Genomic DNA, 24,094 nt, shown 5'->3' with positions numbered 1-24,094 from the left:
ACGCTGTGTATTTAAGTGTTTAGGAGCTATGAAGGATTACGCCTGTCGACTGCTTTCTGCAACCGGCCCTAAGTCTGCAAGGACTCTGCCAATCTCCAGCGCAGACGCTCCCGTCACGTACGCGCGCACACGCACGACGCTTTGCTATGAGCCAAGGTAATCGCATTTCTGCTTGCGGCATCAGCAGGGAATCAATCTTTCTAAACAAATAACCAAACGCGCACACACACACACACACACACACACACACACACACACACACACACACACAGACAGGCTTGTGCAGACAGACGCGGACACGCATGCAGAACAACACATAGCTATCAGCTGCGCTAAACGAGCCCGTGTCTCTTTTATCAGTGCTCCTCTGCTCCCTGACTCTTTATAGTTTTCCATGCTGTCATGGCCCAGGGGGGACAAGCCGCTCAGAGGATCAGGGAATTCTTCATTAGCTCTAATTACATCAAACCAGACGAGAGATTAGAGGCCAAGGCAGCACCCGCCAAGGAAAAAAACACATAGGCTGTAACACTCGCAGCCTTCCGACAGCCTGTTTGGGGGGGGGATGCATGTGAGCAGAGGTTTTAGCATTAAAGTTGAAAAGTGGGAAAGGTGGAGGGTAGCATAAAGGCTACAGTTAGAGAGACAGGGAATCGCTCAGCGTGAGAAGGAGAGAGGGGCGGAATAGCAGGATGGGAAGAAGCGCAGAGTGAGAGATATGGATTGCCCTTGTCTCTGCCTACGCCCCGAAGTGTGTCTTCATCAGAGTTCAGCGAAGCGCGCAGACAGGACGGAGAAGGGGGGGGGGGGGTAGGCATGGAGGAGGAGGAGGAGGAGGAGGGTGCGAAAGGGGATGAAAGAGGAAGGTGAATGAAAAGCAGAGGACAGCATTTTGTGACAGAGGTGCAGAATTTCAGAGGTTGAGTCAGCAAATGGAAGGAAGGACTCGGCCCGAGCTGAGTCACCGCTCTTAGAGGGCCCCACCGGTGCGTGTCACGGCGGGGACGCGGCGCCTCAAATGAAAAGCTGTTAATTATCAGGACGCCTTCAGTGAGCGAACAAGCTCTGGGGGATGTTCAAGTCAGGTGGTCAGACTCTCCATCCGTCATGTCCGTCTGTACGTTAGAATTTAGATTGTGCGAATCACAAATACATATAGCAGATATGGTAAGTAGTTGTGTGTTTATTTGTCTTTTACCTATTTGATTTTTTAAGGTGAGCGTGAAGGAGTGCTCATCTTCTCTAGAGCATGTCTTACGAATATCCGAAGGTGACATGATAGATTATAATTAAAAGAAAAATCTATGGCGTTCATTGCCTTTAGAAATTTCTTGCGTTATTATATTTTAATATGTTTGTAGAATCTGCGCTAAATTTTAACTGATACACAAATACCAAATTAATAAGTGACTGCTGAAAGACGTCCTCGTCATTAACAGTTAAAAGTGTAGGTTGAGCAGGAAGCTATCGTCTTAACTTCAATGACCACTAAGAGGAAAGACAATGTTAGCATTATACCTGCTGAAAGGCCCGTCTTACTATTGTCTTTTTATTCTGCTCACTGTGGCCCTACAGCCATAGTCACATTCAGAATCCTTTATTAATCCCCTAAAGGGGAACTTGCTTTGTGTTTCTAACGTCTACAGCCGTGCAAGCTGGTGAGACACACCCCATGCATCTGGTTTTGTCCCCTCCCTGAACAAGGAGTTGAACAGGTAGATCGTGATCCTTCCCTCAGCAGCAGCGTCACGCTTCATTATTCGAGGTGTAACCAAACCGACATGTCCTCCCCGCCCCCCCTCGGTCAAGCGTGCTCTCGTCCCAGCTTCATTCTTCACGTGGGGAGCGCTGGAGGGAAGGCCAGGCTGAGGCCACGAGATCCGATCTCGTGCGTTTATGATGAACTTTCTTTCTGCCATTTACGGGCTTCCACTCTTGCTCGCTGCTGTTGTCTGCGAACCCTTCTGTGCTTATCTGTCTTTCTATCCATCCTTCCGTAGTGATCTATTGGCTGCAACCCCTTTCTGCTATTCCTTTCATTCTCCCCGTGACCTTATCGCTCCCCCTGTCTTTTAATCACCCAATGGTTCTTACTTAGTCCCACTTTTTCTGGTCCTGACCTACAATCTGCTGCCATCCATCCACCTTTTCCATCCCCATTTCTTGTCTTGCTATCACTTTTTATCATCCCCTTGCCCACTTTGAATCTTCTCTTTCTTGCCTCCGTTTCATTCTCTTTGGCGCTCTCATTCTTTCCCCTCCCGTCTCCCTCTTTGCGCTCGCTCTCTCTCCGGGTAGTGCTCAGCTGTAGAGCGCAGCGGACTCTAATGGCAGATCATTATCATGCTAATTAGAGCACTTTGTAGCTGCCGCCCGTCATTCTCTCCTCCTTGCCGCCCCCCCCCCCACGCTATCGTTAAAAAGGCCACCCCCTCCTTTCCCCTCTCCACCAACTCGCCAACCCCCCTCCTCGTCTCTCTATCATTAACAGGACGTGCGCTGGTGTAATTGGACGCTGTTTATTCCGGATAGCAGGTTATTAAATCACACCGAGGTGACACTCGTACAGGTCTCCCCTGAAACGCTTTTATCATTGTCCCATGCCATTATTGAACCTGCGTGGATGCGCATGTACACATGCACGCACGCACACACACTCACACGCACACACACACACACAGATGCCCACACACACACACAAATGTCTCACCTTATAAAGGCGGTTATAATCAACGATGTGAAAACACGTAATGTGTAACGCTGCTTTTCTCTTCTCCTGCTGCCAAACAAATGTCTTCTGCGGAACTCGTTGCCAATAAAAAGTTTATTTTGGTAATCAGCTGTAACATGTCTTAAGAGATCGAAATGGAAGGCAAAGTTAAATTACTCCAGGGGCCGTATATTTACTGTTTTCAAATGGCTGCTAAATTTGCAGCTTTTAGCACACCTCCAGGACTTCTCAAGCGCAGTGCTGGACTTTTACCGCACTTCCATTTTCCATTGGAACCACGTGTTTCCATGTATTTATGTGTGACGGGCTCACGTAGGGCCACAAGGATGGGGGGTGGGGGCCTCCCGGTCCAGATGCTCTGAAGGACCGCCCTGTCACACAGCATTGACTGGTCTGCACCGAGTCACTGACACCAAAACAGAGACGCGGCATCCAGGAACCCGTCCATCAGAGCCAGACAAAGGTTTGCTTCATGATTGGGGGGAGAGGCTGAAACTCCTCGGAGCTTACATCACCTCCCAAGAGGTTGAGCAACACATGGCTGCCTTTTGAACAAAGTCATCGTTCCATTTCCACCCGCTCGTCTCGCTCGCTGTCATCCATTCTGAAATACCTGACATGCTATTACTCTCCCAGAGCCTTCTTGATTGTCAGCCCTTCATCTCGTAGGAATGCGAGGCATTTCTGTCGCTGTGACTTCAGCGCCATTTTCTTCTGTTCAACTGAAACTAGGTGCAGCGAGGTCCATAGGTGCTGAGTCAGGCCTAATCCACTCTGTGTGTGTGCTGTGTGTTCTCTGTACATCAGCTGTGTAGAAAAATGCTCCCCATTGTCCGCCGGCTAAACGGTCTGACTTACATGTAAACAGATTTTCCAGAGAAGATTCATTTAAAACAGAAATTAAAGGTCATTTGAAGGACAAGCAACGCTTCATCAGATCAGAATGATTCCAGACTCTCCCCGTATGCTAATCTCTCAGATTACAGCCCTGAAGAGGAACTCTTTATCAAATGTGGGTTTTATTCTGGTTGGACAGCATTAATAACTAAACATTGACTTCGTATTTGTCGTTTTAAATAACACGATGGCCTTTCAGACACAAGAACCGTCTCAGACAGCGGGGGCTGTCATTTCATGTCGTTGCTCATTTTCAGTTCTCTTTGCTTGTGTTTGTGCAGATGGTACGTGCCTTTATTCAGCCTCATCTTCCTGATGATCTGCTGCTACGCCAGGATCATCTGCGTGGCCAATAAGAGGGTGAGTGCTAAACAAACATTCAGACAGCGGTGGCCTGAGTCTTCAGGAATGTACCTGAAACGAAATGCTCGGACGCCATTTTGAATGACGATATGAACGACAGCGGACCTCCCTTGGCTGGAATGATGATGAGATGGAGAGTTAAGGAAAAAGGCCCTTAAATTACTGGATATGTGTGAAGCATTATTTTAGATTACGATAGAAAATAAAACTAGATTTCATTTAGTGATTATGTAACTGTCAAACGACTCAAACGTTTTTCAGTACAGTGATTTATGATATCATGAATGCATTAACAAAGCTGACCTGATGATAATTATTTAAGGACGGACTAGTTTTTTTAAATTGGTAAATGGTAAAACACAGATTAATAGGTCAAGGAAGAAAATTATTGAAGCTAAAATGTCCACCATTCATTCATTTTTTTCCAGCTTCTGTAATGTAAGAATTTCCTGCCTTTTACATCATTTACAGCTCTGATGAGGCAAACATATTTTTTTGAAGATTATTGCCACGGGCAGGCTGTGCTCGTGTGATGGGCACATTTCTCTGTTTTCACCATTACGTCGTCTAAACCTTTCATTTTGTCCAGATAATGCGTTGATAACTTGATTTAGCACGTCCTCCCTGTAGCTGCTTGTGAGGGCGCAGTGGGAACACCGGCAGCATTCCACAGCTCACATAGCTGTCATTCCCCTCATCTGACAACACCATATTGTAGCTTTAGCAGTGGAGCTTTAGTGCCAGCGGACGGCTGCTGGCAGACATGTTACAGCAACATGTGTGTGGCCTCCTGATGTGGCTTCAGTTTAAATGCTGCCTAATATTACCTTTCCGTATTTTGGTGGAGGCTTGAGCAGCGTGGCGGCGAGACAGATTCCCAGATAGTTGGGCGGCAGTCAGACATCGGAGCCAGACAGCAGGTAGCCGGAAGCGGAGGGAAAGCCAAAGACTACGCATCTCTTTATCACGACCGCGATAAAGAGAATGAATGAATGAATGGAGCGGATTTGCAATCGCAATCTCGTGACTCATTCAGCTCACAGCATTCAGCTGTTTCTCCCTTATCCTGCTGTTTTTCTCTGCATCTCTTTGCAATCCACTTTCCACGTTTCCTCCCCTCTTTTCTCCCCTTCCACGTCTGCCCGTCTCTCTTTGTGCGCCCCCTCCTCTTTCCCATTCTGCCTCTCCCATCTCTTCCCCTCCTTCCCCCTCTCGCCATGCTTTCTCTATCATATTTATAAAGAGCTCAAGCCTTATCTGTTTTCACCTCCAGGCTGTCTCACTTGAAAGAATTTGAAAGCTTTGAAGGCAGGTTAGGAAGCAATGCAACCGGGAAAAGGATGAAGATGAGCAAGCCGAGTGAAGTGAGGTGTTATGCGAGGTGGACAGAGAAGATGACTATATCTCATTAGTTTCCCCAAGTCCAACTCATTTAGACCAGGATTATTTTGAAACCTATGGCGTCATTCCGAGAATCTATGTCAGCTCGCAACGACGAGAGAAGTTCGTAACAGGCCAAACCGAGACGTCTGATTGCGCTTGTTTGATGGATGTAATCAGTACACACACAACCCCCCCTAATCCTTATCGTTCAACACTTAACTTGTTCAGTTGCTCAACTTTTTATGGTCTGGCTTAATAAAGGCTGAAACAAAAGCCAGAGTTGCACACAGGGGGATCCGGCAGTGTTACCGCTTATTATAAGCGTGCTTTTATTTTGCTGGATAGCGCTGCTTTTCAGAACAAAGCGCTCTTCATTCCAACCAAATGTTGTATATGTGTTTTGTTTGTCGCGGCAGAAACACGCTGCGGTCACATGCAGACCGATGGTGGCCATCACGCCAGTCTGGAGGAACTTGGGTAACATGGAGTAAATAAGTAACAGAACAGAGGATCTGCTGGCGCGTATCGTTCACCCCCCCACCGCCCCCCTACTCCCCCTGCCTGTTGGTGTGCGTGAAGCTCACGCCTTAAGGGATTTGTCTGTGATGTCTTAGGTTACATAAACCCTCTGGCGTCCCACTGGCCCCCCGCCCCGTCCCACCATTGCAAATCCCAGTCTCATGCATGTGACTGTGTGTGTGTGTGTGTGTGTGTGTGTGTGTGTGTGTGTGTGTGTGTGTGTGTGTGTGTGTGTGTGTGGGTTCCTGCGCGTGTGTGTTGACATTTTCCCTGCATTCCCCGGAGAGAGGAGACAGGAGGAAAAGCGGAAAGCATTCCCACGTTTTCTCTGGAGATTGCGGAGCTAACGTATTTGCTCCACTTCCTTCCTGTTTCTGTAACACTTCTTCAAAAACAGTCCTTCCTTTTTTTTTTTTTACTTCTTTTTTTTTTTTACACCTGTTGTCTGTTTTTTCCACCATGTGTTATTCTGTGTGTGGTGAAGCTTACCATTTCCTTCTCTCCACCCAGTTTCACACAAAAAAATCGCACAACAGCTATTCAGTGACGGTCCACAATGCCTTTGTTTGTTAATGCTAGGGAAAAAAAAATGGCGGCACAACGCCGCTGCAGTGTGTGATATTCAACAATGAATTAGTGTTCCACAGCAAGAAGAAGCATGACATATAAGAGGTCCGTTTCACTCTGCTCATGTGCATAGACGCCTCCTTCCATAAATAGTCTGTCAACACCTACGTGCTTCCATACGTCCTTTACAACCGTAGTGATATAATGAAGTTGTTTTTTTTTGTTGTACTTGCACTTTTTTTCGTGGAACCCTTGAGTTGTCAGTGCGCTGCCTCCAAATATTTCCTGTGGTTCGGCTCCGTTTTGTCCTTCTCATCCATATCCCTGTAAAAATAAGCCTAAATCCGTACGGAATAAATGCAGGAGACGTAAGGAAGACGCCCTTGTATCATCGACGTGCCCTACGTTACATGGTGTCATTCCTCTCCCGTTTTGTGTGTTGAGGGAATGCCCGTCTTCCTCTCAGCTCGTTATTGGAGGGATGGTGGATGAGGCTTGGGCATTTTTGTTACTTGTCACTGAAGGTTCCGTTCTCTAAACGTAAGGTCACTCCAGAAAAGATCAACATATTTAAATGATCAAATGATTATTTTGCTGTTTTTTAGGCTGAAGTAACTACTCTGACCTTTTCTGTCTACTTTGTGTGTTTTTTTGCACAGATGCAGTCATGGTTGGGAACCTTCAACCCAGAGAGAGAAAGACGAAAGGTACCGGTAATTGCCTGTCCGACCACTGTGTCCCTCAACACACATGCGCACGCGCACACACATACACACACACACACACACACACAAACACACTCATGACTGCACACAAAGCGTGAGGATTAGACTACGTGCAGGATTAAGTCTTGTGGTCATGCTGGGTAGGTGTCAAACAACGGGGAGTAGTTTGACCTTCTGACATCTACGGTTCTGGATGTGTGTGTAATTTTGTGTGTGTGTGAGCTGTCCTGTCCCTTCGTCTCCTGACTTATTGGAAAAGAATTAGGTGGAAGCATGAAAAGGAAACGTGTAGACTGCATGCTTAGGGGCCCTGCATGGGGTCGAGGGACAGAAGTGGCAAAAAGCAGGAAGAATGGGAAAGAAACCGTCTTTCCTCACGCAGCGCTGTTGGCCAATCAGAGCGTTCTGTGGCTGTGTGCGTTCGATCGTCTGCATCCAAAATTTCCAGGTATGGTCGACCCCCTAAATTCAGCTTCAGACTGTAGGGGGAGTGCTTGTCAAACGCTGTCTGACCAGAGGAGACGTCGGAGTGACAGTGTGATGGCAGGTTAAATGCTGTTTTAGTCGTGGGGATTACGAAATCAGTCTGTCAGAACAGTCGCATTAAGTTCTCCGTTGCTCTGCGGGGGAACTCTTCAAGCAGCTGCATTTTGGGCAGCAGACGCTAGTTTTTAATGGTTTTACCCATTCCAGGGACGGATAAGGATGTCTCGGCCTCTGCTGTGTTAAGTTAAATCTTTCATTTTGAATCGTGTCCGTTGTAAATCCCGTAACTCTCTGCTTCAACTAATCCGCCGGCTTCACAATTTCCTCCAGGATGACATCATACCTCTTCCTACCCACACGTCATGCGCAGCCATTGGGGACCCCCCAACCCATCGAAGGCAGTCAGTGTCAGATGATGACTCATGAAGAGCTGAAACAGCAGTCTCTGTTTACTGGGGCCTTTAATTAACTCGCCCCTCCTCCCACTTCCACACTTTGTTGTTGCCTCTTCTTGCCCTGCAGGGCAAGTTTTGGAGGGCAGGTTAGGGTTAAGGTTATGTAGATGCTGCCCCTAAGTGGCAAATGTAATTACTGCACACTAAACTGTCATAATGGTCACCAGTGTGTGTGTGTGTGTGTGCGCGCATCAATCCTCTGTTCATGTGAGCTAATTGCTTTGTGTAGCACAGAGTCTAAATAAGTCAGCAGAGCTTTTTATCACTCTCCCTATTCTCCCAGTCCTCAATCCTACCTGCTCTTTCTTTCCGCCGTTCACTCTGTCTTCTCTCACTTTCTCCCCCTTTTCTTTTTCCTCTCTTACTCACTCGTTCCTCCCTTTCGCTCACTCTTGTACTCGTACCCAGCATGAATAACGCAAAAAGCCAGGTTCATGGACATGAATATTTATAAGCGTTTATGCACGCGCTGCGACGCTTTAAAACAACAACAACAGCCTCCCTGATTGTGCTTGCCAAGCCAGCGAGCTCTGGTGTGTGCGTGTGCGTGTGCGCGTGCGTGCGTGTGTGTGTGTAGCAGCAGGCGTAAACTAGAGAAAGCGATTCCTGCTGGGTGTCTGAAGACCGCTGGCTCTGGTGATTTCCATTCACGTCGCCACATCTCCCCCCCTCTGCGCCTCACATGTTCTCTCTTACTTTGCTACCCTCGCACACACATACACACACACACACACACACACACACACACACACACACACACACACACACACACACACACAGGCACACTTTTTTTTTTTTGTTCTGTGCTCGCACATGTAGTTTCCTGCGTTCACAGCTCTTGATGTTTTTTCCTCACTCTGACTCAGCCTCGCACCATCCCCCTCCCTCGCTATTATTGTGTGTGTGTGTGTGTGTGTGTGTGTGTGTGTGTGTGTGTGTGTGTGTGTGTGTGTGTGTGTGTCTCTGGCTTGAGTGATGACGTGCATAACTAGTGTTGGCAGTTATCAGGGCCGTCAGTCACATGATTGTGACGCTTTTTTGTGTGTCTTGAGCAATTTGTTTGTGGTCAGGCGTGAGTGCACGCACACACATGCACGCGCACGCACACACACACACACATGACTGCCACAAGGGCTTGCTGCCGCACAGGTCGGCAAGAGGATGTTTGAAAGATGGTGTTTAAGTCTGTCCACGTACAAACACACACCTTTTAAACACATTTGCACAACTCCACACACAGTAGCCCGGTCCCGTCGGTTAGCAACAAAGCTGGCTGAGCAAACAGCGAGCTGCTTTTTCGTTATCTTCCCAGGGTGTTTGTTTGCTGAGCCACACAAGCGCTGCCTGGAGTCACAATGTGAAGGGCTTTTCTTGTCTGTCTGCATGCATGTGCAGCTGTGTTTCTGGGCGCATGTAACCACCGCACGTGTGTGTCTGTGTGTGTGTGTGTCTGTGTGTGTGTCTGTGTGTGTGTGTGTCCTCTCAGGGGTGACTTGTGTCACGGAATCACAAGAATTAAGATTCGATGGATATCCTGTCACCATGAACATTTACTTATTATCAGTGTTTTCCCTGCTGCCTGTCAGACAGAGCAGTGGGAGCCGTTGACACACGGGCATCGGAGGAGATGGCAGTGAAGCGAGAGCGACGTCTGTGTCTTCATACCGCCAAAAAAAGAAAATAAGATCAGTAACTAAGGTGGAGAAACGTTTTGATATCCACAAAAAAAACCCACAAAGGCGTCGTCTTCCAGGATGGGTATCCACGCCAGGAGAAACGTGAGCGCAAAGGGTGGCCAAAGAAGGAAACACGTTCAACCAGTTCATCATCCCTCTGTCGGATCAAGCATGCGTCCCATTCCTGGACAGGAAATGTGTTCAACAAACAGCATTCACATGACCAGAGGAACTAAAACGATCCAAGTCGGTTTGTTCATTTTCTACTGAAACTGAAACTACTGTCAACCACAGACAGAGACACACACAGACGTGTTTCTCTGATTTACATTTTGTGGCCCAGGTAACAAAAAAAAAAAAATCCCACAGTTTCCATCAGCATCAAATGATGTGCTATCAAAATAATTCTCCGTATCCCCGCGAACATTCACAACAAGCTCAGGCGGTTTTAAAGCTCCTGTTTCCTTTTCCCTCTAATTTCTGATCGAACAGAACTTGAATAACTTTATTTAATTTGTTTTGTGAAGCATTTTGTAGTTTTACTTCTGCTTACTTTCTTGCAGCATTATCATAAAATAAAAATCTCATGTTGTTGAGAGACTAGTCTCATGATGATGTGATTTTACTGTTGGAACAAACCACAAAACTTCCCCAAGCGCTTCTAGTACAGTTGGGTTTGTCGGTGCAGGACACAAACGTCCGTTTCCTGGGCTTCACCTTCATCCCAGCAGATGTTGTGTTCCTCTGGACCGTCACCTCTGCTTACCTAATAGGAGCTTTTGGTTCCACCTGGTTCTGAGAATCCTAGTTTATGAATAGATTAGCAACAACAGACAACATAAAGAAGGCAGTCAAAGTATTTAACTGGTGGGAAAACTTTTACCAAAGTAGTTTAAATCTGTTCCAGAGCTTTCATTTGTATCACTAAACCTTCCTCATTCAGCAACTTCCTTGGATTTTTGTGGTAGCGTCTCATCTACTCTATAAAATTTCTTTTTAGAATAATGAATGCTTGTTAATACAGACGCTGAGGATTACATGATAAAGAAAATCTGTGTATCTCAAGGAAGAAACCATCAGTTTTAGAGCTTTAATTTCACCCCAAAATCTGTTTTGAGAAGTCTTTGAATTTAATGATGGAAGCTTTGGAATCTCTAGTGCTGGTGTTTTGGAGATTTCTCCGAGTCAGGGTGATGCAGTGGGTGGTGCAGGGGACGGATCCCTCCTGATAACGCTCTGTAATCTAACGTGCGTCATTACATTTGGACCACTGCGCCCGCCACACATAATTACAGTTTCATTCCCCTTTGCTTCACGAGCAGCGCAGGGGCCTCTGGCACGAGAGGGCTGTGATTAAAAACACAAGGCCCTTTCGTCGCGCTCTTCCTCCTCCTCCTCCTCCTTCTCCGCTAGTCCACATCCTGTCTCTAACGCTCTAAAATTCCTCAAATGCCTGTCTCTGCACCTCACCTACATTTTATCTGAGATCACCGACTCCTCGCTTTCTTTAGAACTCGATTTCTTGAAACTTTGTCTCCACCGAAAAACAACACACACCTCAAATCTCGCCTTGCATATGGTGTCTTTTTGAGTCCGACATTTCCTCCTGGTGGACGCACACATACACACACACACACACACACCTGAAATGATTATTTGCAGAGCTTGATGGGCTGGTGTTGTCAGAGCGTCCCATTATGATGACATTTATTATTATGATGACGTTAGCGCTGCCACAGACCGGTCTGTTCACTTGATCACATACAGCCAGCATACGTTACACAGTGGAAACTTGGTTCTATACCCCCCTCCCAACACACACGCACACGCACACAAACACACACACACACACAATAATATACCACTAGGGGCTCTTGCTATTTTCATTTGAATTGTTTAAAATGCGTGCGTTAGAGCTCGCACGCCTCAGGGTCTTTCTTGTGAGTAATTAATTTCAAGCATGTGGGGGTAGAGACCAGAGCTTATGGGCCTGCCCCCTGGCATGGCTATGTGTGTGTGTGTGTTGTGTGTGTGGAAAAGAGAGGGGTGGGGGGGCTTTGCGCTGTCTCCGTTGCTGCATCTCAGCCTAGAGGAGGAATGGGAGGGAGGGGATCGGGGGGGGGGGCAGCACGGTGCAGAAAATCGATCCAGGGGCCGCGCTTCTCAGCCTCTTCCGGACGCGAGAGTCCTCCTCTCCCGGGAATTAGATAACGGGTTGTAAAAGCTCTCCACCGCCAGGCTCTCCCCCCACCTCGGCTTTAAGCTGCTGCAGCGTCTCTCTGTCTTCCTGCTCGCCTACCTGCTTATAGAGACATCGATTCCGTCCCGTTCACACTACAGCAAACTATTGGCTTCCAGTTTAATTGGAATCAACCGTGTTTCTTCTCATAACTGTGTGGATATTGCGTATTATCAGCAGGTTAATATTTTATTAAGTTATAATTGGCCTTTGTTGTTCACCCCAGTACACTGATCCTCCAATTAAGACGCTTGCTGTGTGTTTGTATGTGTGTGTGTGTGTGTGTGTGTATGCGCGCGTACGTGCGTGTGTTTGAAGAACCTGTGAATTCGGTTTCTTTCCATGTGTCGTTAGTCATTTTTCTCTCCTCCAGGTTTCCTTGGCGGAGGAGATCAAGCCATTGAAGTGGTATCCCTCCGTTTACCTGCTGGTGTCGATCTTTCCTCTCATCAACAGGTAACACACGCACGCAACACACACACACACACACACACACACACACACACACACACACACACACAGACAGACGTCTGAAAGGCCGGTAAACTCTACACTCTGTTGTTTTTGCTCTGCTATCTTATCTGTTCTCAAGCCGTCACCATCTCCCTGCTCCTCCTCCTCCTCGCTCTGCCTTTCCTGTCTTCCTCCCCTGTTCTGTCTTATCGGAACTCTTCAAAAGCGTCTCCCTCTCTCTCTGTAGCATGGACACTACAGGAGAGAGAGAGAGAGAGTCTGTGTGTGTGTGTGTGTGTGTGTGTGTGTGTGTGTGTGTGTGTGTGTGTGTGTGTGTGTGTGTGTGTGTGTGTGTGTGTGTGTTCTAGCTACAGAGCCATTTTATTGGCTTTTTTTAAAACCCGGGCTTCATTGGCTGAGGGTTGGAGGGGGGAGGTGGGTGGTCCAGTAAATGATAACCCTGGTGCCGTTATTACTCCTTCGATCCCTCGCTCTCTCCCCCCTCCGCTGTTTTCTTTCATTTGTGGCCGCTCCCTCCCCGCTTCCTCTTTCCCCCACTCGGCACGGAACCAGTGTGATTGACAGGTCAGGGTTACTAAGTGATTAGCTGCGGCGGCTCTGCTTGTCGCCACGGCGATGTAGGCGGAGACACAGGTCAATTACAGGGTCAACGTCTCTCAAAGCCTGCGCTTAAACACCACCACCCCCACACCCCCTCACATCACCCTCTCTCCTCCTTTACCCGTCCATCCATCCCAGCCCCCTCCTCCTCCATCCCCGGCCCCCGGCTGTCGGCTGATGAAGATGACAAACTGCATCCTGTGCTAACCCCAAACCACCCTCCTCTCCTTCCCTGTTTTATCCCCCCCCCCCTTTCTTATTTTCTTCCTCCACTCCCTGAATGTCAATTTCTTCTCCTCTCTTCCACTCAAAAAAACCATCTTTGTTCCTTCCTGCTTATTTCAACACTTCCCCATCGGGGGTTATCTGTCTTTCCCCTGCTGCGAATTTTACGTCATTTCCCCACCTTCTCCTCGTCCTCGTCCAATTTTCCTCTCCTTTACCACACAAAGCTGCGCTCCCTCTCTTGAGCAAACACGCTTTCGCTCTCTCGCTCCGCTCCACTCCGCTCTGCCTTTCTCTGGAGAGCGAGCGAACAGGAATGAATTGCGCTCTCGTCGTCCTCCACATCCTCCTCCTCCTCCCCCTCCTCCTCCTCCTCCTCCTCCTCCTCTTCCACCAGCAGCAGCAGCGCTGGCTGTATATATCTGCGGGTCCTATTAATTTGTTAGCCTCCCCTCCCTACCTCTTCTCCCCCTTTCTCCTACTCACCTCCCACCCCCTTTTGCTCATATCCTCCTCCTTCCCGTTCCTCCATCTCTCCCTCCTTCCTTCCCCTCCCCTGTGCTGAGTGCTGGAGTGTGTAAAGTGTTTGTCACGGTGCCGTGCCGATGTCGTTGTGCTCTGCCGTGCAGAAGCGGTGCACGGCAGACAGCCTTCGGTGTGTGTTTTCCTGTGTGTGTGTGTGTGTGTGTGTGTGTGTGTGAGTGTGTGTAGGCGGGTGGCTGGTTTCGTGTCATGGCGAATGTGCTGTCGCTGCTTGTTTCCGCGTGTGCGTGTACGTGCGCTTGTTTGTCCGCCTCGATCGGGAGTGTGTGCGCGCTGCATGTCTATCCATGTGTCTGTGTGTGCGTGTTTTTTGTTTTGTGTGTACTTGCCGAGCGTGTGTGTGTGTGTGCGCGCCCGCGTGTGTGTGTGTGTGCGTCTGAGTGGGGGATTATTTCTATCTGAGCTCCAAAGCCTCCTAAACAGGGCTTAGAGAGACGGCCGAGGGCAGCAGCTAAAGCTGTCGGGTATAGCTCGTCCTCGCTCTCTCTCTCTTTCTCTGTGTGTGTGTGTGCTCCCCCCCCCCCTCTGTGTGTGTGTGTCTCTCTCTCCCTCCCCCTCTCTCTCTATCCCTCTCTCTTCCTGTCTCCCCTCTCTCTCTCCTGCCCTGATCCATTGCGTTAATACACAGACACTCCCACACACAAACGCTCTCTTGTTTTTTGGCCCTCATCTGCTGCCACACACTCGCACAAACACACACACACACGCACACACGCACTTACACGCCACACACAATTTTAATCTTTTCCAAATGCACGCTGGTAAATGTGTTAATTCGATGCCAGCTGTTGCGAATTGAAATGGGAAAGCGCTCCTACTTATCCTCGCACACACATGCGTGGACGAGTCATTATACATCATTTTACCACGTCTCTCTCTCTCTCGCTCCCGCTCTCTCCCTTCATCGCTTGCTTTCGCACTCGTTCCCCTGCCCTCATTTGGCAGCACAAAAGTAGCACCAGACGCTCGCACCTTTGCCCTTATCCCCCCGCCTCCTCCTCCTCCTTCCTCTCTTTCTCCCTTTTTGTCCTTTTTTCCCCTCCTTCTCCGCCACTTCATTCCCTCTCAGCTCGTGTGTGTGTGTGTGTGTGTGCGTGTGTGCGTGCGTGTGTGCGTGCGTGCGTGTGTGTGAGCACTACCGGGGCATGACGAGAGTTTTCACAGTCTTCTTCTCACATCGCCTCCCCTGTGTGTTTTATGATGTGGGTGTGTGTTTGTTTACAAGGCTTGTCTAGATTCCTACTGTGCGCGCCTGTACGCCTGTTTGCATAAATAAATCCTCTTCTCGGAACCTAGCCGCCGATATCCGTGGCACGCTGTTTGCTTGATGCGCGAGCGTGTCTCCTGGACAGCCTGCTCCTATTTTTTACAAGCTCCACTTTTTGCATTTTTCCTCGTCTCCCATCCCCCCCCCTTACTCACCCCCCAAAACCCATGCCCCAAATACACAGTCCTGCACATGGCAGGGGAGGCTGCCTTTGAGGCGTCGGGATACGTTTCCGGCTCCCGAGGTGATTCAACGCAGACGAATTGGCCCTGGCAGCGGCGCTTGAACCGGTGATGTGTCTGTAACCTTGAGTTCACCCTGTCGCTCCAGGAGGCGGCTCGCATCCTCCGGTTATTCTTGGTTTCCCTCGATACCGCGCGTGGGTTTTGCGGTGTTTAGGCCTACACGTGCTTGCAGGGGGATTTTTTGTAAGGGCTCCCGACAGCGCCCAAGTCCCTCCAGCCCCTCCCCCCTTTTCTGTGGAGATCTGATTTCCCTGTTCCAGGCAAGCAAGAACAAGACCGTGTGTGTGTGCGTGTGCGTGCGCAGGCGTGCGTGTGTTTGCGCACGCGTCCGTGCGCCTGTGTTTGCTTCGTCGGGGTCTGTGCTTCTGAAATGTTCGCACACGCGCAGCCCGGGCCACGCAGACCTTCCCCATCTCCGTTCTGCGCTTTGAAAAACGAGGGAGGAAATCTCAGAGCAGCAGTTATTATTCATCCCTCAAAGCAAACGGGGAGGAGGCGGAGGAGGAGGAGGAAGGGAGCGAGGGTGGGATGGATATAGGGAGGAAGAAAGAGAGAGCCAAACGGGAGGGATGAAGGGGGGAGGTGGGGGGGATACATTAACTCTTATCTTACTGTATTTGGCATTCGGCATCCCAGGATGCGCTTTTTCTTTCTTTTTCTTTCACACACTCCTGCTTTCCCTTTCCTTTTTACGCTCTCTTCCGTTCCCGCATCTACGCCTCTCGGAATATCTTGCATTCAGCATGCAAGGATGTGTGTTTGTGGCCTGATGTGTGTGTGTGTGTGTGTGTGTGTGTGGGCTCGTGTGTGGTTTGTATTCAATACCTAATACCTTTTCCTGGGTGTTTTGCTTCAACCAGGGAGGCCTTTCAGATGAGCCTGAACGCAAGGTCCTCACGCTTGTCTTTGTCTTTAAGCATTTTTAATTCATCCATGTCTTCACGTTCTCCTGACTGGATAAGATCAGCAGCACTGGCCTGATTTCTATAATAAGTTTCAAACTTGACGTACCGGTAGCTTCCAGGTGTGTGTTGGTGGTTTTTTTTCTCACATTTGGAGGTGAAACTTTTCCTGTTCCTCCTCTTGTCTGTGGTTGATTTGATCCCAAATGTTTGCAGGATTCCAATTCCAAGCCTACAGGTTTCCGTGACTGGGCTGAATCAGGATTAGCCATGCTTAAGTATCATTTCTGAAAATAGGACTCACCACATTAAGAAAACGCAGCAGTGATTACTCCAACGACGACGAAGTTTGATGCTCTCATTATTTTGGCATTTTTGTCTCCCTTATTTACACACAGACAACAAAAAAAACCCTTTATCAATCAAAGATGTCTGTGGTCTCGGATGTCATGCTCTTTGAACGCCCTGTGTGATAGCCCAGCCACATGTGGCTGCGTGGCCTAGATAATGTTTGGGTGGATATATGGCCGTGCTTACTCCGTGTGCCCATGTGTGTGCACTTATGCTTGTGCGTCTCAGGTAGTGTTCGGTGTGTAACCGTAGACGGAGGACCCTGTAGCCATTCATCTCCCGTTGAGCAGCGGTGACGCTCCGCTATTCATCCCCATTTAGCGAGACAGAGAGTTGGCCTACGGGGCTTGTGAGGTGTAAACACACACACACACACACACACACACACATACACACACACACACGGAAGGCACCATCTTGAAACTGGACGCACACACACAGCTTGATTTAACGCCGTCCTAACACACAATAATACACGTAATCTTGCATGCGTGCGTCGTAAATCAATACATACCAAAATTAACTCGCGTTTGATGGCAAAAAAAATAACCTACATACAGTCTCAGAAGTCCCTATATCTGTACATTTTTTCCGTGGACACCTTCACTTATAGGCATAAACTGCCCACAGGCACATATAGGCACGTCCCCGCATTCATATGCATGTATATGGTATACACACGAGCACACGCAAATGCTAACAGCGAAACTAGATAACCTCTCTCACACAGTCTTGGGCGTGTGCACCCATTCATAGGCGCATACACACACACACACACACACACACACATGCACGCACACGCCCTGCTCCCCCTCCCTCTGCTCTTTGAGGCACATCTTTAAATATTCATCACTCTGGCTGCTCTGAGAGTGCCGTAAACGCTGCCTCACACTCCAGGGAATCGCTAAAGCCTACTCTATCATCTGCTCTCCCTCCTCTCTCTCTCTCCCTCCTCTCTCTCTCTCTCTCTCTCTCTCTCTCTCTCTCTCTCTCTCTCTCTCTCTCTCTCCCTCCTCTCTCTCTCTCTCTCTCTCTCTCTCTCTCTCGCACAAACACACAGACACGCACTGCCTGCTTTGCCGTAGCCGCTCACAAGCACAAACTCGCGTGCGCCAACTCTCCAAGACACAGCCAGGGGCATCGCTGGACAAACATCGGCACATGAAACAGGCCACACCGACAACACATGCACAGCAATGCGCAATGATCAGATTTTTGTGATTTTGTGTATGTCCGTGTGTGTGTGTGTGTGTGTGTGTGTGTGTGTGTGTGTGTGTGTGTGTGTGTTTACTGGCTGCTCCCAGCATAGAGGTTTGAGTGGTGTTGTGTTCCAGGAAACAGGATGTGTCTTTGTTTGGGTTTTATTCTGTTGGTGAACGTTAGCGGCTTCGGCCCCCAAGGATCTGAGTTTGTCTCTTTGTCTGTTAGTGAACGCGTACACATATTTATGTGTGTGTGTTTGTGCCTTTCAGACATATTCCAGAAATATTTGGCATAATGTTCATACAGAGGGTTGACCAAAAAATGTGCTTTGTGTTTGTGTGTGTGCATAGAAGTCTGTGGGTGTGTGTATATAATGGGAGGCAACCCCTTAGCGGGGGTTTCTCTGGAAACATTAAGCAGGGTTTTAGAATCTGACTCAAACAACGATCCTTCTGAAGCTACCTGATCATGGAAATACCTTCGTTTCACGTTCTTGATCGATCCATCCTTCGATGGTCCCATTGTGGCTCCTAAAGGTTCATCTTTGTGCTGCAGGTGAAAGGTCACAAAAGAGAAATGTTCTGAGTTGGCTGATGCTGAACGTAGTTGTGATGAAATTTTGGGAGTACAGTGCGCCCTAGCGCGATCGCGCATCAACTATTGCGACTCCACCTCATCGCGGATTTTTGGTCGGCAGTCACGTGATACCATACGTGCATTCTATTGGCTGACGGCATCCGGAAGTGCGCTCGTTCCGTCAGTCTCGGACTTTTGTGAGACACAAAAGTGCTTTAAACAGTCGATAAGAGTGTGGGAAAGGTAATACAGATAGTGGTTTAATATCAGTACGGGGACGGTTCATAAACATTTAGGTTAAATAGATTTAAGATAAATAGATTGCAATGTCGGGGCGGCACGGTGGCGCAGTGGTTAGCGCTGCCGCCTCATAACACGGCGGACCCGGGTTTGAGTCCTGCTGTGTGCGGAGTTCACATGCTCTCCCCGGGTTCTCCGGCTTCCTCCCACCTCCAAAATCATGCGCTTCAGATTGATTGGTCGTTCCAAATTGCCCGTAGGAATGAATGAATGAGTGTGTGTGTGCATGGTTGTATGTCTTTGTGTGTGGCTCCGCGGTGCACTGGCATCGTGCCCGGAGTGTCCCCCGCGTCACGCCCTATGCTGCCGAAATAGGCTCCGGATCCCCGTGACCCGCTGCGGCGGATGCAGCGGTGGTAATCTGACGATGACTGACTGACTGAGATTGCGATCTCGATCGCGTATTTCTCAATCATGTGTGGTTCCTGGAACGCGTTGACCTCAAAGACTGAGGGCACCATGTAGGTGGAGCAGATAAAAAGCAATGAAAACAGGAAGTCAGTTCTTTAACATCAAAGCTGTTGAAGGCCCTCAGACTGTCCTAGTTTAGATAGTTCTGAAGCAATAATTCAGTTTTTAATGAACAAACATCTTATTTTTTGGCTTTACTTGTACTTTTGTGACCTCTAAGTTGAAGGGGCAGCAGCCTGTAATCAAACCTGTGATCAAACCACATCACTCACATGTCTCCGTACTCCGTACAGTATTGCAATCTCCTGCAGATGTTTCACGAGCGTTAAAACTTGTGCTAAGTTGAAAGGCTGATCACATGTTGATCACATGTGAACAAAGAAAGGTCTGTCTTTGCTGCCCTGAAGGCCGACACACACATGCACAACGGACAAGTGACCAGAAACCTTTAAACCACAGATCAGATTGATTGCTCTGTTGCCTGAAGTTGTTAAGTAGTAAAAAGGTATCAAGCCTTGAAGGAGTTGATTCAGTAAGTGGAAACCATTTGTTTCAAATCCAATAAAAGGATATTGGGTCATCATGAAGAGTAATTAGACTCCAATTAATTGAAGAAATTTCTAGTTATGGTTTCTTGGTTTGTGCTTCTTTCGTGTTTTGCTTGAAATTTTGTTTCTCTATTTCAAACTGAATGTCCTCAAATCATCTGCATAAGACTAAAAACTTCAACCCTAACCCAATACTTACTCTCAAAAATGAAGGTCGACTCTCTGTTTCAGTCTTTCCTTGCGTCATGCAATTTCCGGACACACCAAGATTTTTTTTCAAAAAAATTAAGTTATTAAAGGTTGTGAGTCATATTATGACCTCAGATATATTCAGGGGATTACTCTAATGTGGTGAAATGATCTCCTTTACTCGGAAAGACCGCTTAGATTCGCCGTAAGCGGCGGCAGCAACGCTTGGACCTTATTTTGGCTCGGAGAAGCATGTGATTCGTCTGGTTGGGGAGAAAAAGAGCGAGGCAGTCTGTCAGAGAAAAGAGGAAGTGCGATCGGGGTCAGGAAGACTTCTCTGTCTGGTCGCCTTCCACTCTTGGAAAAACAGTCCAGGCTGTTACAGTAACGGCTCCGGGGACGTGCGACAACAATTATAGGCAGACACAAAAAAAAAAAAAAGAACTACATGGGCAGGGAGGAAATTGATGACTTTAAAGTGATATGGATTGGCGGGGGGGGGGGGGGGGATTGGAAGAGATGGGGGAGAAGCTGTGGATGGAGCGTTTTGCACGGAATCGAGAGAGGGTGGGGAGGGGGCTGCGTGAGTGACTGACAGCGTGATAGATGGAGGGGGCTGAATAAGTGAGCGACGCTCAGCGACGCCGTGGAAGTGATAATGATTCGCTGCATGCTTACAGGTGGCAGCAGGCTTAGGCTTAAAGCTGCATATGTCCGCTTCTACATGTGTGTGTGTGTGTGTGTGTGTGTGTGTGTGTGTGTGTGTGTGTATGTGTGCACGCGTGTGCATGTGTGTGTGTGTGTATTGTTCCTGATCATTTGCTTGTGAGTCATACAGTATACACAATACCATCCCTGTTGTCAGCCGACTGGGGGACTCGCTGCTCTGCACGCACAAACCCTGACAGGCACGCACGCACACACACACACACACACACACACACACACATGCATACACACACAAACCCTGACCCACACACACACACACACACACAGAGCGGCTCAGGCAGGCATCGCCCGCAGCCACGCTCTCCTTCCCACCACAGCCTCCCTCATTCATCTTTCATTAGCCCGGCTCACACAGGAGAAACAGCCTGCGCCCCCTTCTCCTCTGCACGCCTCCACTCGTCTCTCCATCTCTCCTTTCTCTCTATCTACCCCCCCCACCCCCATCCCCCACCCCACCCGCAAGTCTTATCTGGGTTCTCTCGCATGTAATCTATTTTGTTCGTCTCGCTCGTGTCTCGCAATCTGCCTTTTTGGATATCTCTCCTCCTGCTCCTCACTCTCTACCTCATCTGCTTTTTAGTCTTTTCCGTTCGGCCTCCGTCCCTCAACCGTTTCCCCCTTCTCTCCCCCCCCCCCTCCTCCATCGCTCTCGGCCCTTGTTCCCCTTCACAGCCTCACTCGCGCACATTTTCAGCTCTTTATCGCATTCTCCTCTCCTCTTCCACTCTCCCCCTCTCTCCTTCCTGTGCGGAGCCGTCTCTCTGCCCTCCACCATCTCCGCTCCCTCCCTTCCTGTCTGTCTTTCTCTCTCTCGCTCTCCTGCTCTTTCTTCCTTTCATTTCGCTCTCCGTCTCTTCCTCGATGGAGGGAAAAAGGCTCTTCGCCTCTAATTGCGGCTGTTCCGTTGCCATGGCGCGTGTTGCTCGGCACTGCGAGGTGCTGTGTGCGTTTGTGTGTGTGTGTGTGTGTGTGTATGTGTGTGTGTGTGTGTGTGTGTGTGTGCGTATGTGTGTGGCAGGCAGATGATTGCTTGCTGCCAGCTCTCGTTTCCCGGACGCCGATCGCATTTCTTTGCGGCAGCAGGAAAAAAAAAAAATGAGACGCCAGAAATAGCCCCCCTTCACATAGAACCACTCACTCTCACCGCTGCACCGTCAGACAAACACACACTCACACACAGCCGTATGCGCACACAAACACATATTCACTGCATTTTCTCCCAACCTGACATCCTCAACGCATATGGCCTTGGTTATAGCGTGTGTACACACCTCTCCATACGGGCAGCGATCTGTGTGTTTTTGCACGTCTCCTCGCGTCTCACTTCCTCCGTTTGCATATATGTGTGTGTTGTCCGGGTCCCTATGGAGGTTGTGTGGGGATTCCTGATTTATTTCACCTTTAATGGGAAGTGAAATGAATGTGAGCAGCAGCTGGTCTGGTCCTGAGAGATACAGTAGTGGGCTCACCCAGAAAATAGGCAGCGTTTCTCTGAAATGGTCCTGGCGCTGACAAACGGAAGGACGCGCTTCTTTACGCTCCACCAGCTGCACTTTTGGCTTTATTTTAAGCTGGGTTTAGGTGACACTGCAGGTTGGTTTCAAACCCGTCGGTCAAACCCGACTTCTGGTTTCCTTCCTGTCACATTTCGGAGGGTGGTTGGGAGGTAAATGGAGACGGATTACTAGCATATAAACCTTGCAGCCTCGTACTGCGAAAGAGGATAAGGGAGGATTATAAGCAGATTTGTGGATGAATCTCCATAATCATCTCTTGTGCTTTTCACCTGCAGAGTCATTGGAGTTTTAAGGGAAGTGGAAAACCACCAGATCTTAATGATTTGCTCGTTGGGTTTGACAAGGAACTTTTCCTTGTCAGAGCCAACGAACAACCTGTATTATAAAAGGTGCGGCAGTTTGGCCAGTCACAGAAGTTTTTTTGCAATGAGTCAAAGTCATGTCAGAATAGTTTGGCAAATCATCCGTTCAGACCGTGTAGGATGCTTCGTCTGCTCCCTCCCTGATGATGGATCTGAAAGCCCAATCATCCCATCAAACACTGGAGCTTCCTGCATTCTACACACATGGGTGCAGAGAACTGGTGCAGAAAAAGTTTTCCATGTCAGTCTGGGAGCACATTTCCGTTTCAGTAAAGGTGACATTGCAGAGCAGACATTTAAATGTGGGTAAAGTCTGCCATTAGTGGGAACAAACATAGAATGAGTTCATTTGATTGTAATAATATATTTAAGAGTCAAGAGCTCCTTTTACATAGTTTGTTGAGGGTGGTTCTGTTATGCCTTTATTACACTTAAACATTCATGGGGGGGGGGGTCATTCCTGTTTTACATACAGATTGGCAGTGAAGGTGGCAACAGTGCCAATTCCACATCTGTGCTAACAGAGTGATCTAGCGAGTTGGAAGGACGTGTTCACGGAGAATAAGTGTGACCCACCAGTGGTTGATGCTAAGTTGGTGCTAATAGCAGTTTGCAGCTAACTCAAAGCAGCAGCTCACGCTCACCCGCCGTGTAACGAGGAAGGTCACGATTGTCACCTCCATCACATAGGTGATGCCCTCCCCAGCGGTGGTGGGTCTGCCTCCACGTGGCAGAACTACATAACATCCTGGAGAGATTTGATCACTTTCAGCATGTAACAAAGAAAGCCCACTTCGCGTTTGGCGTTTCAGACAAAGGAGCAGAGTCTGGGGTTTTTTCCACCATTTTGTTCTTTGCTTGATTTGCCTTTTTGTCAACTCAACATTTTATCAAACCTTAACATCTAGGGGAAACGTGACGCCATTTATTTTTAATGTAGATTCATATAAATGGGCGGATCAGTATACTGCAAAATTTTTCTGTATCAGTTACATATAATCAGCTTCAGTGATTTTCATGAAATGTGGGTTGTATCAAAAATTGAACCATCGAAAGTTGGAGCAGATCTGGATAAGAGGTAAATCTATTAGTTGTGTTTTTACTTTTCTGTAACAAAAGACCAAGGGCAGGCTTTTTACTGGAGCTCGTGTCTCTGGCAAACATTGAACAATAAAATCCTGTCGTCGTGTCGACCAAAGTGGATTCCACATCCGGTGATCCAGGGCAGGTAGACGTATGATACTACGGGGGAACTAAACTGCCTTGTTGGCAACCTAAGCACTGCTCCATGCATATGTAAAACATCACATTACATATTGATGCTGCAGTGACGCTGTCTGTACGTCATGCCTCTGCCTCGCCCAAAGCCAGCATGCTAGCCAACGTCACATTCTGTAGTGGCTTCATCCTGCTGTTGTTTTGCCCAGTCTGCTTAAAAACCAGTGGCCTAGAGAGTTGTTTTATTGTTGTACAGTGGCTGAATCTGTGCGCAACAAAGTGTAGAGGCGGCACATGGAACGACATTCTAAACCCTGTATTAAAACACACTTGATATATTTGGACAGAGTAGAATATTTCCACACTTACACTGAGTTGTAAAAAGGAAGTTTT

The 24,094-nt window shown here is 48.3% G+C and overlaps 1 protein-coding gene across 6 annotated transcripts in view; it reads left to right on the top strand.

Annotated features, from left to right (window-relative positions):
- Nucleotides 1-24,094, top strand: part of si:dkey-100n23.5 — a 45,697-nt gene that overhangs the window by 12,980 nt on the left and 8,623 nt on the right. For 5 of the 6 annotated variants that reach the window (XM_068329718.1, XM_068329714.1, XM_068329715.1 and 2 more), the window contains 3 exons: nucleotides 3,910-3,988; nucleotides 7,120-7,167; nucleotides 12,415-12,497. In XM_068329718.1, the coding sequence (XP_068185819.1) occupies nucleotides 3,910-3,988; nucleotides 7,120-7,167; nucleotides 12,415-12,497 (210 nt within the window). Of the gene's footprint in view, nucleotides 1-3,909; nucleotides 3,989-7,119; nucleotides 7,168-9,879; nucleotides 11,855-12,414; nucleotides 12,498-24,094 lie in introns of those variants that run through there. The other variant, XM_068329719.1, reaches the window with a different exon arrangement.

Source organism: Antennarius striatus, chromosome 12, assembly GCF_040054535.1.
Source record: "Antennarius striatus isolate MH-2024 chromosome 12, ASM4005453v1, whole genome shotgun sequence".
In the NCBI taxonomy this organism is placed as follows: domain Eukaryota; kingdom Metazoa; phylum Chordata; class Actinopteri; order Lophiiformes; family Antennariidae; genus Antennarius; species Antennarius striatus.
Note: the sequence above shows the minus strand (reverse complement) of the source record. Positions and strands in the feature narration are given on the sequence as shown.